The sequence below is a fragment of the Vicia villosa genome, linkage group LG3 (genome assembly GCF_029867415.1).
Source record: "Vicia villosa cultivar HV-30 ecotype Madison, WI linkage group LG3, Vvil1.0, whole genome shotgun sequence".
In the NCBI taxonomy this organism is placed as follows: domain Eukaryota; kingdom Viridiplantae; phylum Streptophyta; class Magnoliopsida; order Fabales; family Fabaceae; genus Vicia; species Vicia villosa.
In genome coordinates, this window is record NC_081182.1 from 206,961,750 (window position 1) to 206,980,640 (window position 18,891).

Genomic DNA, 18,891 nt, shown 5'->3' on the forward strand with positions numbered 1-18,891 from the left:
AAGAAAATGAACTTGGGTTTGTGTTTTTTTTATGTAACTACATGATGAACAAAACCCAATACAAGGTTTCGCACCACTTCGTCACTTTGTTTTAGTTCGAGCCTTTATTAAGTGTTTTGGATGTTTTTGGTTGAGTATTTTTTAAGGGAATTTACTTTGCGATTAGAATCACATAAAATGTATAATGATCGAGAAGCAGATTAGGGAATGAATCCCACTCACTTCTATCCCATTATATAATGTTCAAGAAACAGATTAGGGAATGAATCCCACTCATTTCTATCCCATTAGTTAATGTTTGAGAAACAGATTAGGGAATGAATCCCACTCATTTCTCTCCCATTAAGTAGTGACCGAGAAACAGATTAGGGAATGAATCCCACTCATTTCTATGCCACTAAGTGATTGAGAAACAGATTAGGGAATGAATCCCACTCATTTCTCTATCACTTTCTTAATGTGATTCGCCTCTTTATTTATTAATGTTTTAAAGTTGAAAAGAAAAAGGAATGAACAAAGGGGAACTAACCTATTCTCTAATCTAAGTTATTCTAATCTAAGTCTAATGGCCCTAAGGTCAAGGATAACTATCCTAACCTATCTCAATTCCTCTTAACAAAGAAGGAAGAGTCTAAGGGAACATGGCAAAAGAATGGAGTTACAACTCCAACAAGATGAGGAGAGAGCCCTAGGGCAGTAGCAAATCAAGGAAATAAATGTCCTAAATCAAACACAAAAGCCATATGGCACTACACGAAAAATATTCACAAAGAGTTACCAAAGTATCGCATAAATCGTCATTTAACAATTTGCGAACAAACATCCATTAATCGAAACAAAAAGCAAATGAAAAACATGAACAAAGCTTAAAGTCAGTAGCAATTAGTTCATTTATGGGTCCAAGACCTTATACCAATCTATGTTAGTCAATTAACTTGAAACAAACAAAGTTCTAACAAAACTATACAAAACTAGGTCAAAACTAGTTAATAGAATTCAAATTAGGAGTGAAGTTAGAAAGATGTAATCAAATGCTATAAGTCAGTAGCTAATGACCTCTAATAGGTGTCTAAACAATCATGGAATCAAGTCACAAAGCCCTACACAAAATTATAGGTCACTTAGACAAGTTATGGCGCACTAGTGGACCAAAAAGCAAGTTATTTACATGCGAGAAAGAAAAATCGAGTAGAATAAGAAAACATGACTTGAAAAATTCAACTCCAGGTCTTAGGACCTCTAAACATCCCTACTTATATGTACAAAAAGAAACTAAGTCAATTGCATAAAGGTAAAGCAAATTATAGGTCAAATTCACATGGTTATCCGTTTAGGAACGTACACAAATCGGGTATAGAAAATCTAATGAAAACCTAACCAAAACATAGAATTAAACTTTTATTTTTTTCACACAATATGGTATATGAGTCTACTGATATCACACAAAAAATGGCAATCAAATTCTACTCCTAAGGTATTAAACAAAATTAATTTGCAAAACCGATCAAACTTAAAGACGCAATGAACATGTTGAAAGAAAATGATTTATTAAAAACAACAAACTAAGTTCTAAAAATCTAACAAAAATATCAAAAATTCCTACACACATTATTCTATTTAGAACACATTTTCATTGATTTTTATTTGAAGGAAAACTGGTTTACGAATCGAAAGTTATGAAAGAAACAAAATTGAAATAGGACTAAAATCTGTCTAGAACTGGGGGTGAAAAAGTAAAGTAATAATGAACTATGCTAATGTTATAATGCATCTGGGCCTAATCCAGGGGGGGTGCGAATCAGATATGGCGCAAGGCCTTGGTCACGTGGCCCATCCTTTATACACTATTTTCATTCTAATACTAATGCAGCAATACTCACATAGCCAATAGTTTTCTTTTTTATTTACATGCAGCAACGTGAGTTAATGTAGGTACACTATATCAATTGGTCAAGTTAGTTTTAAGTGAGATGAGGACAAAATAACACCAGGGCCAATCACAGTTCACCATGTCATGCACCAATGATTTACAACAAGACAAAATTGAAATGAAATGGGAACTCAAGCCAATAAGAGATCGCCACGTAATAAACCAAAAAGAAACCATGCAAGGGCCTCGCCGGAGCTGGAGATGCTCCGGTCATCTTCTTCAGCTTAGCGCCGCCGCCGGAGCTATGGAAGATTTGCCCAGAAATCACGAAAGCACACACCTTTCCCCTCGGAATTTCGCGTAGATTATGAATCTCGCATCTGTTTCCTCTAATTCCTACCCTATCATTCAAACCGAATCACTTTTCCTAAACCCTAACATTCCAGATCTTCCCTAAATCGCACAAAACAAGTATCAAAGTAATCCTCATGTCATAAGGAATTCAAATACGCAACTCATACACTCATAGGAAGTCTACATCACGCGAACAGTATACAAGCTCAATGAATATGCAGCAACTTCAGTGCAAACATGGTGGTCTAAATCTTAACCCAATCCCTGATGACGGGTTCCAGGCCTATATGCTTCTAAAGCAATGAAAAGAATCACTTACTTGTTGCGAATCTTGATCACGATTTGAAGAAGAGTTCCACAGCTGTGTTCCTTGCTTCTTGAGAATGATGATGATGATTTGCTTTCACGCTTTTGATAAGAATGATGATGGTGACGTGCTGATGATGCTTTGATAGTGGAGGTCATGCCATGGTTATGAGAATTCAAGAGCTATGGCACTAATGAATGGATGGAGGTTTGAAGGTTGTTGAGATGAGAGTGAGGTTGTTATGGTGTAGATTGAACGGTTATGGTGGTGGTGATGGTGGTTGAAAAGTTTGTTGTGGTGGTTGGTGGTTGAAGTGAGAGAGAGTCGTTCGAGGGTGAGAGGGAAAAGAGTGAGGGATGATGAGAGAAGAATAGTTATCCCAGCCAGAAGCGATTTGTGAAGTGGGGGGTTTATATGGAGGTAGTGTATGTTAGTGTTATGGTGGAGTTGCTTGTAGAGTAGTTTCTCACTAAACTTAACACACAAGTTTGTGCATTTTCAGTAAACTTCCCTTTTTCTTTCCATGTATGCAGTATTTGCATGGTTATTGTAGTAAGCTTTTGTGGCATGCAACTTTGGCAAACGAACCCATACATGGTGTTCTCTTCTCATGCATAAACCTCTTGCTACAGTTCTTCATTTGATTCAAACTTGGACTCTATGCAAAGATGATGCATGATAGCATATATTTCATGTTGGAATGATTGAGAGAATGGGTTTATACATTAGTCAAAAATACTTAGGAAGATTTCATGTTGCGACTGGTTCATTCTATGCGCGTGGACTCAAGTATGCTGGCCTATATCTTTGCAAAAATGGTCTTTTATGAGGTCACGACTTTGAGCCATTGCAAATGATTATTCCCTAGTCCAAATATCATGATAAAAGCATCAATGGAAAGAGAACATGGCCCTGAATGGATTGATATCAAATATAGGCCTTGGAGGATCTTATAATTACTTAAAAATGGACTTGGAAATGGCCCACCACATGTTCGACCAAATGCTACACGCGCGACCTGGAACCCTGCCTAGCCTTTTGCCATGGAATACTCTTGCATGGTCACCACTTTGAATCTTTGTAACTCGTTCAATATGCATCCAATTCCCATGATCTTTTGTTCATTGTGTAAAGGGCATGGAGAAGAAGCTATTAATACCAAGTTCACACTTTATGGGTCTTTGTGCCTCTCCATAATCAGCTTTAAGGTTTGCACGCCACATGTTCGATTAAATGCTTGCCCGTGACCAGGAATTTGCCCAGCAGCTTGTCTTGCATTCAGTGTTATTTTCCCAAATTCACGACTTCCTATCTCTCAATCTAGACCTCGAATCGAAAAGTTTCCAACTACAAAATTGTAGTATGCCATGAATGGAACAATCTTTATCTTGAGCTTGTTTTGAAATGAGACCTGAATCCATGTGTAAACCGGCCATGAAGTTGAACACTTAACCATTAAAAAACTCAAAATATTTCTAAGTGTACCAACTTTCCTTTTATGGAATTTTCTATTTTCAACTAACTTTCCAATTTTGGAAAGTTTTGCATTTTCTTGATTTTTTTTTTTATTCCTTTGACTTTCTTTGACCGATTTTCCACCAAAAGTCAATATTTGACTGTTGACTTTGACTTTGACCAAAAAGTCAACATTTTCTGATTTTTCTGACTTCAGATGAATTTCCTGATTAATCCGTTTCGGAACCAATTCTCAATCAACTTCCAACCAAATAAACTCCAGTGAATGATTTTTCCTCAAGACAGCCATATCTCACGTCCACAAACATCTTTTGATTAACTCCTGATTTTAGGAGTATGCTGGTGGAAATGATCCTCTATAATCAGACTTCAGATCCTTTCTTCTGAACCAAGGGGTCTTCTTAATAAGAGCTCTTTTGTCACTTTTCTTGAACATTAACTGTGATATGGATGAATGTATGAATGACTTATATGAGGTATGCACATGAATATGATATGAAAGCCAATTAGGGAATAAATAAGTGGGCAAATTTTGGGGTGCAACAGCTGCCCCTATTCGATCTTCTTAAGCCTGAATGTACGAACGACACAAGTTCTGGACATTTGAGGTGTAAGTGGATTGAATACCAAAGAACCCAAAAATTTGCGCTCTGGAGTAACAACTCTAAGGTGATATTTGTAATTTTGATTTTGAAAGAGGATATCAGTTACTACTGATTTCAACCAAGGGATACTATTAAATGCTTGATATAAACAAGAAGGATGCCTGTAACAACAGGACTTTAAGGAACAGACTAGTAACAACTAGAGCTGACCAAAGGATGCCTGTAACCACAGGACTTTAAGGAACAGACTAGTAACAACTAGAGCTGACCGAAGGATGCCGGTAACCACAGGACTTTAAGGAACAGACTAGTAACAACTAGAGCTGACCGAAGGATGCCTGTAACCACAGGACTTTAAGGAACAGACTAGTAACAACTAGAGCTGACCGAAGGATGCCTGTAACCACAGGACTTTAAGGAACAGACTAGTAACAACTAGAACTGACCAAAGAATGCCTGTAACAACAGGACTTTTACTGGTAACAACCAGAATTTGAAGGAGAGGACCAATAACAATCAGACCTAACCAAAGGATGCCTGTAACAACAGGACTTTGCTGGTAACAACCAGACTTTGAAGGATGCCTGTAACCACAGGACTTTAAGGAAAAGGCTAGTAACCACTAGACTCAACCAAAGGGTGCCTATAACCATAGGACTTTTACTGGTAACAACCAGAATTTGAAGGAGAGGACCAATAACAATCAGACCTAACCAAAGGATGCCTGTAACAACAGGACTTTGCTGGTAACAACCAGACTTTGAAGGATGCCTGTAACCACAGGACTTTAAGGAAAAGGCTAGTAACCACTAGACTCAACCAAAGGGTGCCTATAACCATAGGACTTTTACTGGTAACAACCAGATTTTGAAAGATGCCTGTAACAACAGGACTTTTGAAAGAGATGCCAATAATTATTGGACTTGACTGAAGGAGACCAGTAACGACTAGACTCTTATTGGGGATGTTCATGAACACTGGGTTTTGAAAGATGTACTGGTATATATGGAACATAAGAACTACATGGTTCCCTCAGGCCAAAAGGCGGGGTGTAATTCTACAAGAGTGACAATCGTTCGAATTGCCACACACCAAGTATGGGTCATCCAAACGATTGAACTCAACAACAGGGAAATAACCAATGAGAAAATGATTTTGATAAAGAATGACTTTGTATCCAACTCACGCTGGAGAGAGAAAATGAGACTTCTTCTGGGAATATATTACTTTGTGCCTTCGGAGCACATAACAACTTGGCTTATGCATGTTTGAATTTTTCCATGGCGTAATGCTCCATATTCATGGAAATGCTACGCATTTTTGTAGATGCAATGTGAATGCAATGATTACTATATGTAGAGGTAATGGATGAACAATCGGAGAGAGCTTTCCGTTCTAAGCACTCTGTGGGGACTTCTTCTTGATGCCTTGACTTTGCAAGGCCACACCAGATGGTTTCTCGACCGACTCCCAATATGTAACTTCTGCAGGAGGGAAACTTGCACCATGAGGCTTGTGAGGAAGGAGGCACGATGGCACTTTTGAACGGCAACACCGTCATCTCGTTTTGAAGCTTGAAGATTGCACCTCCTCTTTTGAACTTCCACATCTTTGTCGAAGAATAAGGGAGTCTAATCAACACTGCGGGGCTTTTCGAACCCTGGATGAGAGCTCTCCAGAGAAATAAACTCTGGCATTTGAAGGAAAGGAGACCTTTGGGTTCTTGAAGCGTAGGCACTGGCATCTGATTGTGCTGAATGATCGGAGATTCCTGCAAAACAAATCAAGCAAATATGCCCCAGGTATGATGGTTCTACCTCGTCCACCATCCCAAGTACTCGAAATCTTTAAACAATTCTATTTGTTTTAGCTCATGTTCTTTTTGTAGGACTTCGATGTTAGAAATGCAATGCTTACCAAAATAATTGGACGCTTTTGTAAACAAAACAGTAAAAATAAAACTATGTGGGAATTTTTGAGTGAAATATCCTTTTTTATTAATGAAAAGAAGTGCCTAACATAGGCGAGTACACCAGGAAGCGGCCCCTTAAGGAGGTGGCCACCAAAAGGACAACAAATAGAATTTACAAATATGGCAACGTAGGAAAAGATTCCATTGGGTTCCAATCTTGCTATGCCTTGCAGATCTTCGATATTCCTTCTGCTTTGCTTTCCGAAATGGGTGAATGGATTGCTCCTTTGCCCTTGTAAGCCCTCCAATTATGGTGACTAACTATGCTCGAGGATCTAATGCACGACGCAGTCATTCGCTTTTTGTCCCTCTTTTGCCTGGACCGCCCTTTCGGGTTTTCAATCCACCAGGACCCCTTTTTTGCCTAAGTCGCCCTTTCGGGTTTTCAACTTAGCGGGTGTACTTTATTTCTTTTTCATTCTTTTTCCTGATCTTTTCCTTTTCTTTCATTTTTATTTTTTTGATCAGGTTTATGCGAAGTATTTTTTGACTGCGTCGGCATTCACGGGAAGTGGGAAGTCTTCGCCATCCATGGTTGAGAGGATCATGGCGCCACCTGAGAAGACTTTCTTTACGACATAAGGCCCTTCGTAATTCGGAGTCCACTTTCCCCTAGGATCATTGTGAATAGGCAGGATCTTCTTGAGCACAAGGTCACCAACCTGAAAGTGTCGAGGTCGAATCTTCTTGTCGAAGGCTCTCTTCATCTTCTTTTGATAGGCTTGCCCATGGCATATGGCCGCTAGCCTCTTTTCATCAATGAGGTTCAATTGATCAAATCTGGTCTGAACCCAATCGGCTTCACTGAGCTTCACATCTGTTAATACCCTTAATGAGGGAATCTCAACCTCAACCGGAAGAATCGCTTCCATGCCATATACCAACGAGAAAGGAGTTGCCCCTGTGGAAGTGCGCACCGAGGTACGATAACCATGTAAAGCAAAGGGCAACATCTCATGCCAATCCTTATAAGTGACCACCATCTTTTGCACAATCTTCTTGATGTTTTTATTGGCCGCCTCAACTGCGCCATTCATCTTTGGCCGATACGGGGAGGAGTTATGATGCGTAATCTTGAAATTCTCGCATAATTCCTTCATCATCTTGTTATTGAGGTTGGACCCATTATCAGTGATAATTCTCTCAGGAACCCCATAACGACAAATTATATGGTGCTTGATGAAGCGAGTCACTACTTGCTTGGAGACATTTGCATAAGACGCAGCTTCAACCCACTTGGTGAAGTAGTCGATAGCAACGAGGATGAAACGATGTCCATTAGAGGCAGTGGGCTTAATTTCCCCAATCATATCGATGCCCCACATAGCAAATGGCCAAGGAGATGTCAACACATTCAGAGGAACCGGAGGTACATGAACCCTATCTGCATACACTTGACATTTGTAACATACCACCACATGGTTGAAACAATCATGTTCCAAGGTCGACCAATAATAACCTGCTCTCAATATTTTTCTAGCCATGGTGTGCCCACTTGCATGTGTACCAAAGGATCCTTCGTGTACCTCTTGCATGATCTTTGCTGCTTCGTGTCTATCCACGCATCTGAGCAACACAGAATCAAAGTTCCTTTTGTACAACACACCTCCAGCAATGAAGAACTTGGCAGATAGTCTCTTCAGAGTTTTCCTATCTGTGAGGGAAGCACCCTCAGGATACTCTTGGGTTTCCAGAAATTTCTTAATGTCATAAAACCATGGTTTCTCATCAGGCACATTATCAATGACACCACAGAATGCAGGTTCGTCCAACCTTTTGATCACGATTGACGGCGCTTCATTGTCCCATTTGACTTTGAACATGGATGCTAAAGTGGCCAAAGCATCAGCCAAGTGATTTTCCTCTCGAGGGATGTGATCGAAGGTGATCTCATCAAAGTATTGAGCCAATTTCACCACATGTTCTCTATAGGGAATCAAGTTGGGGTGGCGTGTTTCCCAATCTCCGTTGATCTGACTAATCACCAAAGCAGAATCTCCATAAACTGCGAGATTTTTAATCCTCAGATCAATGGCCGCCTCAATACCATATATGCAAGCCTCGTATTCAGCCACATTATTAGTACAGTCAAAACAAATCCTGGCCGTAAATGGAATATGAAAACCTGTTGGAGAAGTAAGCACGGCCCCTATACCATTACCCAATGCATTAGAGGCACCATCGAACACGAGCGTCCATCGCGCCCCTGGTTCAGGTCCTTCCTCTTGATCTTGACCTTTGGAAGTTTCTGCCACGCACATTATATCTTCATCAGGAAACTCAAAGTACATAGACTGGTAATCGTCCACAGGTTGATGTGCAAGATAATCAGCAATCACACTACTTTTAATGGCCTTCTGAGTAGTGTATTGGATGTCATATTCTGTCAAGATCATTTGCCAACGGGCAATCCTCCCTGTCAATGCCGGTTTCTCAAATATATATTTGATTGGGTCCATCTTTGAAATCAATAAAGTGGTGTGAGTCAACATATACTGTCTCAGTCGGCGAGCAGCCCATGCCAAAGCACAGCAAGTTTTCTCGAGTAGTGAGTATCTTGATTCACAATCGGTAAACTTTTTGCTAAGGTAATAAATTGCGTGCTCTTTTCGACCGGACTCGTCATGCTGACCCAACACACACCCCATTGAATTCTCGAGGACCGTTAGGTACATAATCAAAGGTCTACCTTCCACTGGAGGCATGAGGATTGGAGGCTCTTGCAAATACTCTTTAACCTTGTCAAATGCCTTTTGACAATCGTCATCCCACTTTATTGCCTGGTTCTTTCTCAATAACTTGAAGATAGGTTCACACGTGGCGGTAAGGTGTGAGATGAACCTTGCAATATAATTTAACCTTCCCAAGAATCCACGAACCTGTTTCTCAGTTCTCGGCTCAGGCATCTCTTGTATAGCTTTTACCTTGGCGGGATCGACCTCGATACCCCTTTCACTTACAATGAAACCAAGCAACTTTCCTGATCTCACTCCGAAGGTACATTTATTGGGATTCAACCTTAACCTGAATTTTCTTAACCTTTCAAACAATTTCTTCAGATGAACCAGGTGCTCTTCTTCAGTATGGGACTTCGCAATCATGTCGTCCACATAGACCTCAATCTCTTTGTGAATCATGTCGTGAAACAAAGTCACCATGGCTCTTTGATAGGTTGCCCCAGCATTCTTTAATCCAAACGGCATGACCTTGTAACAAAAGGTGCCCCAAGGCGTAATGAATGTTGTCTTTTCCATGTCCTCGGGCGCCATCTTTATTTGATTGTAACCAGAAAAACCGTCCATGAAGGAGAAAACTGAGAACTGAGCGGTATTATCTACCAATACATCAATGTGGGGAAGCGGGAAATCATCCTTCGGGCTCGCCCTATTCAGATCTCGATAGTCGACACACATTCGTACCTTCCCATCCTTCTTAGGTACAGGTACAATGTTGGCGACCCATGGTGGATAAACTGTTACAGCAAGAAAACCTGCATCAAACTGCTTCTGAACCTCTTCTTGGATTTTCTTGGACATATCAGGACGTGTTCTCCTGAGTTTCTGTTTGACGGGCGGAGAATTTTCTTTAAGGGGTAGCCTGTGCACCACAATATCAGTATCTAATCCCGGCATATCTTCGTAAGACCAGGCGAAGATATCAGAATACTCTTTCAACATTCCAATCAACTTTTCTTTCACATTCTCATTCAGAAAAGCCCCTATTTTAACCTCCTTTCTCATCTCTTCGGTGCCAAGATTCACCGTCTCAATAGGCTCTTGATGTGGCTCGATCACTTTCTCTTCTTGTTTCAACAATCTGGCCAACTCATCAGGCAATTCACAATCTTCTTCATCCCCTTCTTCAGCGGTGTAGATAGGATTGTCAAAGTCATAACGAGGCATAGCAAGATCGTTGTCAATAGAATCCGGAGGAGAAGTGGATCTGCATGGATTATGATTTATGCTTTATTTTAGAATGGGGGGATGATGATGAATAAGAAACGTTGCCATTTTTTTGATTAATTATAAATATAAAAGTAAAAGCGAAAGACAGGGAACAAAATATTTGAATGCAAAAACGTCCTTTTATTAATGATTTTAACATTGAAAAACAACAAATGAGGCCCTACATATGTTCACTGTGTCTTGGGCAGAACACAGGAATTATTGCATGATAAACAAAAACAAACATTATTACTTTTGATCAAGAGCAATTGAGATGGTGTCTTCGGATGACCAGTTGAGAAGCTTCTGTCCCGGGACACACGGCTTGATCCATTCTTCAATGTCATAATCACTATCCATATCATCATCAGCAGCGCAAATATGATCCTTGACGATGCCAGCACTAGAGAACTTGATCGGAACGAAGGTTCCGGGCTCCTTGAAGGACCCATTAGAAGAACTCTGCCCCAACTGATATCCAATCCCACACTTATCCTGCTTGATTGGTAGATCCAAGACTCGGCCCCATCCTTCAGGATGACCAGATTCAACCACAGCTTTGGCTTCCTTTAGTGAAGACATAGGGGCCTCCCACTTCTTCTTTTCAACATAAGGGATCTTGACAGTCTGGACAGCCTCAAACGCTTGACAAGGCGTTTCGTGGACTTCCCCTTCCACATCAATATATTTGAAAGACGCAAGATGGCTTACCACATGCTCTTCCTCCCCACATATTGTGACTATCTTCCCTTGAGTGGCGAATTTGAGTTTCTGATGCAATGTGGAAGTCACGGCCCCAGCAGCATGGATCCATGGACGCCCCAGGAGACAACTGTAGGCCGGGTGGATGTCCATCACAAAGAAAGTAATAATGAAGAGTTGAGGACCTATCATCACTGGTAAATCAACCTCCCCAAACACCGACCTCTTTGAGCCATCAAAGGCTCTCACAGTTAGTTCACTTGGCCTTATCTCAACACCAGAATAGTCTAGCCTCATCAAAGACGACTTTGGTAACACATTCAAAGAAGATCCGTTATCAACAAGAACACGAGATAGCATAGTCCCCTTGCACTCCACAGATATGTGCAAAGCTCTATTATGTTTTCTACCTTCAGGAGGCAAATCTGCATCAGTGAATCCCAATCCGTTTCCAGCATTGATATTAGACACAACCCCTTCAAGCTGATTTACTGAGATCTCGGGAGGGACAAAGGCAGTGCCTAGGAGTCTCAATAAAGCATTTCGATGTGTCTCGGAGCATAAGAGCAACTGTAAGATCGAGATCTTAGATTGAGTCTGACTCAGCTGGTCAACCACTTTATACTCACTCTTCTTGATGATCTTGAGGAACTCTTCCATCTCCTTGGCCACAGTATCTTCAGAGTTAGAGCTTTGCCCCTGATCCGCCGTGTCTTCTACCACTCTTTTCCCTTTTGCTTGAGCTAGAGCTTCTGCATTGTCATCACGAGTATTCTGGGGAGGATTGAAAATACGACCACTTCTTGTCATTCTTCCAATGCCGACAACATTATCAACATCTTCTTTCTCAACCGGTGCTTTAATCTCATACTTGGCCCCTTGGTAGAAAACTTCTCCGCCATAATTCCATGGGATTGCTTTCTCACTAGTATATGGGATGGGACCAGGCAACGTGATGACCAAAGGCGGCGCTCTGGCAGGAATCGGGATCTTAGTAGGAGTATACGGGATGGATAGCACATTGATTTCATTCTTGACTGAGTTTGGATGTCGCACATGCTCAAACTGTAGATACCCACTATCTATCAACTGTTGAATCCCATCTTTCACCTTGTCACAAACTGAGGAGGTGACCATGCAATCAGTACAGAATTCTCCACAACCAGCGTATAGTCTCATCCTCAATAATTCCTTTTTTAATAATGGCAACAACGATCCCAATTCGATAACATCCTTGACCAAGTAAGTGTCTTCAACAATATCGATGGCATTTGCGGCATGAGTTCCATGGGAAGGCATAGGATTTTGTACAACATTAGGTCCTTGAGTAGGGGTGAACTCAATAGCTTTTGAATCGAGCAGATCCTGTACTTTATGCATGAAACCTATGCAATGTTCAATATCATGCCCAGCAGCCCCAGAATGAAACTCACAGTGGGCATTAGCATCATAGTTAGGAGGAAGCTTGGCAGGTGGAGGGCCCATGGTACGAAGTTGCACCAAGTCCCCATGTAAGAGATGAGCGAGTAATTGTGCATATGTCATAGGTATGGGATCAAAAACTCTTGGTGGCCTCGACTTTTGCTGATACTGACGTGGGGGATGCCTCTGCTGTTGTTGTGGTTGTTGTTGAAGAGGAGTACTCGGTATAGTAACAGCGGCTACCTGTGGATAAACATGGCCTTTACCTTTACCATAGTAAGCAGCACTCGTTTCACCTTCTCTCTTCTTAGCAAAGCCGTTATATGGTTTCTTCCCTCCTGCCCCAGAAGAGGAACTAGCAGCACTCGGATTCTGTATTCTACCAGCCTTAATCCCACTTTCAATTCGTTCACCAATCATAACCAACTCGGCAAAACTTGAGGATGCAGAGCAGGCGGAGTAGTATTGGCCCTCCAGAGTGTTGGTGAACAAATCCATCATTTCTCTTTCCAACATAGGTGGCTGGACTCTAGCTGCCAATTCGCGCCATTTCTGTGCATATTCTTTGAAGGATTCATTAGCTTTCTGGAATAGATTCTGTAACTGAGTGCGATTTGGTGCCATGTCAACATTATACTGATACTGCTTTATGAAAGCATCAACTAGGTCCCTCCAACTTCGGATATTGGCTCTCTCCAATCTCATATACCATTCCAAGGATGCCCCAGTCAGGCTATCTTGGAAGAAGTGCATCAACAGTCCTTCGTCCTCAGAGTACACATGCATTTTGCGATAGTAAGCTCGGACATGTGTCTTAGGACAAGTATTCCCCTTGTATTTCTCAAAATCTGGCACTTTGAATTTTGGCGGCACACGGACACCAGGAACCAAACCCAAGTCATTAATGTCCATACCGAGCCCTTGGCCTTCCATGGCCCTCATCCTTTCCTCCAGTCCTCTGAACAACCTTCCAGCATCATGTGGAAATCCCAACTCACTTTCAGGAAATAGATCCTCATGTCGATCTTCTTCCAACACGGGGATGGCAGCAGCTCTTCTGATTTGTTGTGTGGCTTGTCCTTCAGGAATGGGCTGGGGAGGCCCATAAGGATTACCTTGATTAGCAGCAGGAGGAATTACACCAGGTCCTCCGATCACAGATTCACCATTGACACGAATATCAGTAGGGTTTCTTTGTGGAGGGTCCGCAACAACCTGAGCAACTGTGTCCATCCTGATTCTGAGTTCTTCTTGGCGATCAGCCATGTTTTGCATGACTTCCATGAACTGAGCCATTTGAGCAGTAACCTGAGTTCTCATCTGGATAAGATCGTCCCTTAACTGATCCATTTGCAGTGAGTGATTAGCCCTTGTGTAGTAGCGATGTGTAGGCGGAGGTGCAATTGCTGAAAGAGAAAACCTGATCAGTCAGATAAGAACACCATCTGATGTACCTGTTTGTGCATGATGTGCATGAGGTGCATGTGTGCATATGATGTGAAGTGCCATTTTCAGAGTATCCAAAATATTTAATATTAATCAAGAATGTTTAACAATGTGACAAAAGATAAGCATCAAGAGGAAACAAAAAGACTCAAATTTCATTAATAATCTCTTTTTGAATTTGGGCATACCCATACATTGACAAGATAGTTCAAACAACAGAAAAGATAAAGGACCCCATCCAACAAGCCTGGTGGTGGTCGCGAAATACAAGCTCGAACACTAATCCATCTGGGTGTAAAACAAAGGTCCTCCTTGTTTAAAGTGCTCGTCGCTCCACTTCTTAGTTTCATCAAACATCTTCTTAGTCACTTCTCGATCTCTTCCTTTGACAAAACTTTGAATCACCACATCTTTGCGAAACAACTGCCCATCTAACATGTCACAGTGGGCCACCAAGCTCTCACATCCTTTGCAATCAGGGAGGGTATTCTTTTCGGATGTACTTTCCATTTCTGCTATCTGGTTTCTGAGCTTAGCATTCTCTTCTGTTAGTCGAGCGGAACGGAGATGACTACCTTTGAGTTGTGTCTCCACGGCTAACCTTTGAGTAATTTCCTCTTCAAGCTTCTTCTTGATTGCTACCCTCTGAGTGGTTTCCTCTTCAAGCTTCTTTTTCAAACCCTTTACCTCGGCCCTAGCCTCCTTCTCTACTCTGAGCTTGTGAGCCCTTAAATCTTCTCTGTACTCTTGCTTGAGCTTTTCTTCTGCTTTCTTTACCGCTTCTTCTATAACCTTTTGATGGTCCTCAATACGAACAGTGGTAACTCTTTCACCCTTTTCAGTTCTAGCCCTTTTTTGAACTCTGGAAGATCCTCCTTTCAGCATTTTAACCTCATGTGCTAATTCAGCCCTTTTCTGATCCACCAAGAAGTACTTTATTTTAGCGTCTTCCCCTTTTTCTCGCAACCTGATATTCTCCACATGTACTTGGTTATACTCCTCAGCTGGTACAGTGGCAGTTAAAATCTCAGGTGGTTGTTCATATAGAGGGCTAACCTTCGGGAAAGGCAGCAGGCGCTCCTTAACTCTTTCTTCAACCCATTCAGTATAAGCTTTCTTAGCAATGGCATTCTTTCCCCCCAAGGTAGTTCGGTCTTCTGTATGAATTTTGTTCCACGCACTCCTTACTTTCTCCAAACCTTCTGGATCGGTTCCTTTTTCAAAACAAACGGACTCAAATATCTCTTTTTCCGAAGGCTTGTCCTTCATTGCAAAACCCAACTGGCGCAGTGCTAGCTTCGGATTATAGTTGATGACTCCTTTTGTCCCTATGAGAGGAACATTGCCAAAACTTCCACATCTGGTTATAACTTGCTCGATGTCCGTTCGGAGGTGATACCAAACAATATCATTTGCAGTAAGTCCCATAATCCTTTGGGGCCACTTTTGTGAATCTCTTGTAGTGACAAATGCTCCGCTTTTAGGCAAATGTGAAGAAAACCATTCGTACAGTATTGGCAAACAACCCCCAACTGATCCCTTTTTTCCATACCTAGAATGGATGGCATAATAAGTGTCGGCCAACAGAGTGGGTACAGGATTTTGATCCATGAAGAGGCAAATGGCAGTGAGATCAACAAAATTTGGAATATTCGGAAACATCACTAATCCATAGATCATGACGGCCAGGAGAGCATTGAATTCTTTCCACTTTTCTTTATCAGCAAGGGTTTCAGCTTCCCTCATCAGAAATTTCACATAGAATCCATGGGTCCCACCGTTAGGCTTCCAGTTATCCTTAACGTCCTTCATGCTCAAATAAAGAGCACCAGCAATGCGATCCAATTTGGGCTTCTCGGGTGCACACACAAAAGGAACCTTATGTGGGACTTTGATTTGAAGAATGTGTGCATACTCTTCGAGGGTAGGGGCTAGTTGGTAATCTTGAAAGGTAAAGCAGCGCAGCTCAGAATCATAAAACTGAAGAAGAGTGTAGAGACCCCACTCATCAATACGAGTAGTTAACATAAGCAGAATGTGGCCATAAGTCTTTCTGAATTCATCCAAATTTTGCCCAGTGACTCGGGTGCTCAATCGAACCAAAGGTGTTATATCCTCGCGGTAGAAACTGCAAGAGAAGGTATGCTTCGTAGTCTTTTTGTTGACGGTCACACTGTTAGCCATTCTTGATAAGAAGTGTTGACTTTGGATACCTGAAAAATGGCATGCATATGAATGTTAATCTCTTTTCTCTTTTTTCTTTTTTTCTTTTTTTCTTTTTTCTTTTCCTTTTTTTTTTTTTTTTTTTTTTTTTTTTTGGAAATTAAACATGCTATGATGATTATGATGCAATGAAAGATCCTCCCCACATAGGAGAAGTGTATGTTTCTTCTGAACAGGATTGGATGTTGCAGGACCAAAAATCCGGCATAGATACCGCAAACCCATGAGAACCATAGTCACCAACATAACAGAACAGTCACCAACGGTACCTGTCATGAATATCCCACCCCACTCACAGGTGAATCTAGGTCAAGGTAGGTCAAAAGGTCTCCAGCGTTAGCAACTCTCCTGAAACACCATCATTGTTGCAAATACATGCCAACAACGGTATCCCATTCGAGTCTCAGCTGGTCGTGGGTCTCATGATCGCAATCAACAGAACCTGACATTCTGTTGGCGTCATGACTATCCACTCTATCCTAGGTATCCTATGTGTTAACTCTGGCCTGGGTATTGGGCCTTTTACCTCATAGAACAACCCACCCAACCTGCAAAACAGAACAGAAGACCCCAAGGAACACAGAATATAATCCATATGCATGATGTGCAAACAGAAATAAACATGATATGCAAGCAAAAAAGTAAACACGTAAACATATATACAAGGTATGGACATAAAAACAAACAAACACCCAGTAAATAAACAAACAAACGCAGGCTAGGATCGACTCACTAAGGATGGACCAGCAACAGGTCTAGCAACATCCCCAGCAGAGTCGCCAGCTGTCGCTACCGCGAAAAATGGAATCAGAGTCGCCACTAATATATTTATCCCATCGCGGGAAAGGAATATCAGAAACCTAACTCAGAACAAGAACAAGGTCTTTCGACCAGAGAAACAGGGAACGGGAGTCGGTTACGCGAGGGGAAGGTGTTAGCACCCCTCACGCCCATCGTACTCGATGGTATCCACCTATGTTTGTTTCTATCTAAAGGGTGTATCTAATGTCTAAAACCTAAATGCGAATGCATGCAAAAGAAATACGGGGAAAAGAAGGAATTATTTACAAGTGTGTTCGCTTAGGCCCCGCGACCCAATGCCTACGTATCCTTTTCAGGAATCAGAACGACCGTAGTTCGGCTCCATAGTTTCCATTTGTTTTGTGTTTTTTAGTTGAACAGCGGTTAAGGTCACAATCCACGATGCTCGACCTTTGGAGACTTATACGCCTAGTTTTGGAAAGGACTTAACTTGTTCTTAAGCGCCTAACAAGGCAAAAGAAAATGAACTTGGGTTTGTGTTTTTTTTATGTAACTACATGATGAACAAAACCCAATACAAGGTTTCGCACCACTTCGTCACTTTGTTTTAGTTCGAGCCTTTATTAAGTGTTTTGGATGTTTTTGGTTGAGTATTTTTTAAGGGAATTTACTTTGCGATTAGAATCACATAAAATGTATAATGATCGAGAAGCAGATTAGGGAATGAATCCCACTCACTTCTATCCCATTATATAATGTTCAAGAAACAGATTAGGGAATGAATCCCACTCATTTCTATCCCATTAGTTAATGTTTGAGAAACAGATTAGGGAATGAATCCCACTCATTTCTCTCCCATTAAGTAGTGACCGAGAAACAGATTAGGGAATGAATCCCACTCATTTCTATGCCACTAAGTGATTGAGAAACAGATTAGGGAATGAATCCCACTCATTTCTCTATCACTTTCTTAATGTGATTCGCCTCTTTATTTATTAATGTTTTAAAGTTGAAAAGAAAAAGGAATGAACAAAGGGGAACTAACCTATTCTCTAATCTAAGTTATTCTAATCTAAGTCTAATGGCCCTAAGGTCAAGGATAACTATCCTAACCTATCTCAATTCCTCTTAACAAAGAAGGAAGAGTCTAAGGGAACATGGCAAAAGAATGGAGTTACAACTCCAACAAGATGAGGAGAGAGCCCTAGGGCAGTAGCAAATCAAGGAAATAAATGTCCTAAATCAAACACAAAAGCCATATGGCACTACACGAAAAATATTCACAAAGAGTTACCAAAGTATCGCATAAATCGTCATTTAACAATTTGCGAACAAACATCCATTAATCGAAACAAAAAGCAAATGAAAAACATGAACAAAGCTTAAAGTCAGTAGCAATTAGTTCATTTATGGGTCCAAGACCTTATACCAATCTATGTTAGTCAATTAACTTGAAACAAACAAAGTTCTAACAAAACTATACAAAACTAGGTCAAAACTAGTTAATAGAATTCAAATTAGGAGTGAAGTTAGAAAGATGTAATCAAATGCTATAAGTCAGTAGCTAATGACCTCTAATAGGTGTCTAAACAATCATGGAATCAAGTCACAAAGCCCTACACAAAATTATAGGTCACTTAGACAAGTTATGGCGCACTAGTGGACCAAAAAGCAAGTTATTTACATGCGAGAAAGAAAAATCGAGTAGAATAAGAAAACATGACTTGAAAAATTCAACTCCAGGTCTTAGGACCTCTAAACATCCCTACTTATATGTACAAAAAGAAACTAAGTCAATTGCATAAAGG

At 41.0% G+C, this 18,891-nt stretch overlaps 2 protein-coding genes across 2 annotated transcripts; both read right to left on the reverse strand.

The window, feature by feature from the left end:
• Window positions 1-7,054: 7,054 nt before the first annotated feature.
• On the reverse strand, window positions 7,055-14,002 carry LOC131659816 (uncharacterized). The gene is made up of 2 exons (XM_058928945.1): window positions 10,782-14,002; window positions 7,055-10,526 (listed from the first exon to the last, which is right to left on the reverse strand). Exons 1-2 carry the CDS (start codon window positions 14,000-14,002, stop codon window positions 7,055-7,057), a joined length of 6,693 nt encoding a protein of 2,230 aa, XP_058784928.1.
• A 375-nt stretch (window positions 14,003-14,377) lies between these two features.
• LOC131659817 (uncharacterized) lies at window positions 14,378-16,282 on the reverse strand. Its single transcript, XM_058928946.1, has 3 exons — window positions 14,990-16,282; window positions 14,504-14,890; window positions 14,378-14,386 (listed from the first exon to the last, which is right to left on the reverse strand). The coding sequence occupies exons 1-3, from the start codon at window positions 16,280-16,282 to the stop codon at window positions 14,378-14,380; spliced, it is 1,689 nt and encodes a 562-aa protein (XP_058784929.1).
• Between the last annotated feature and the right edge of the window lie 2,609 nt (window positions 16,283-18,891).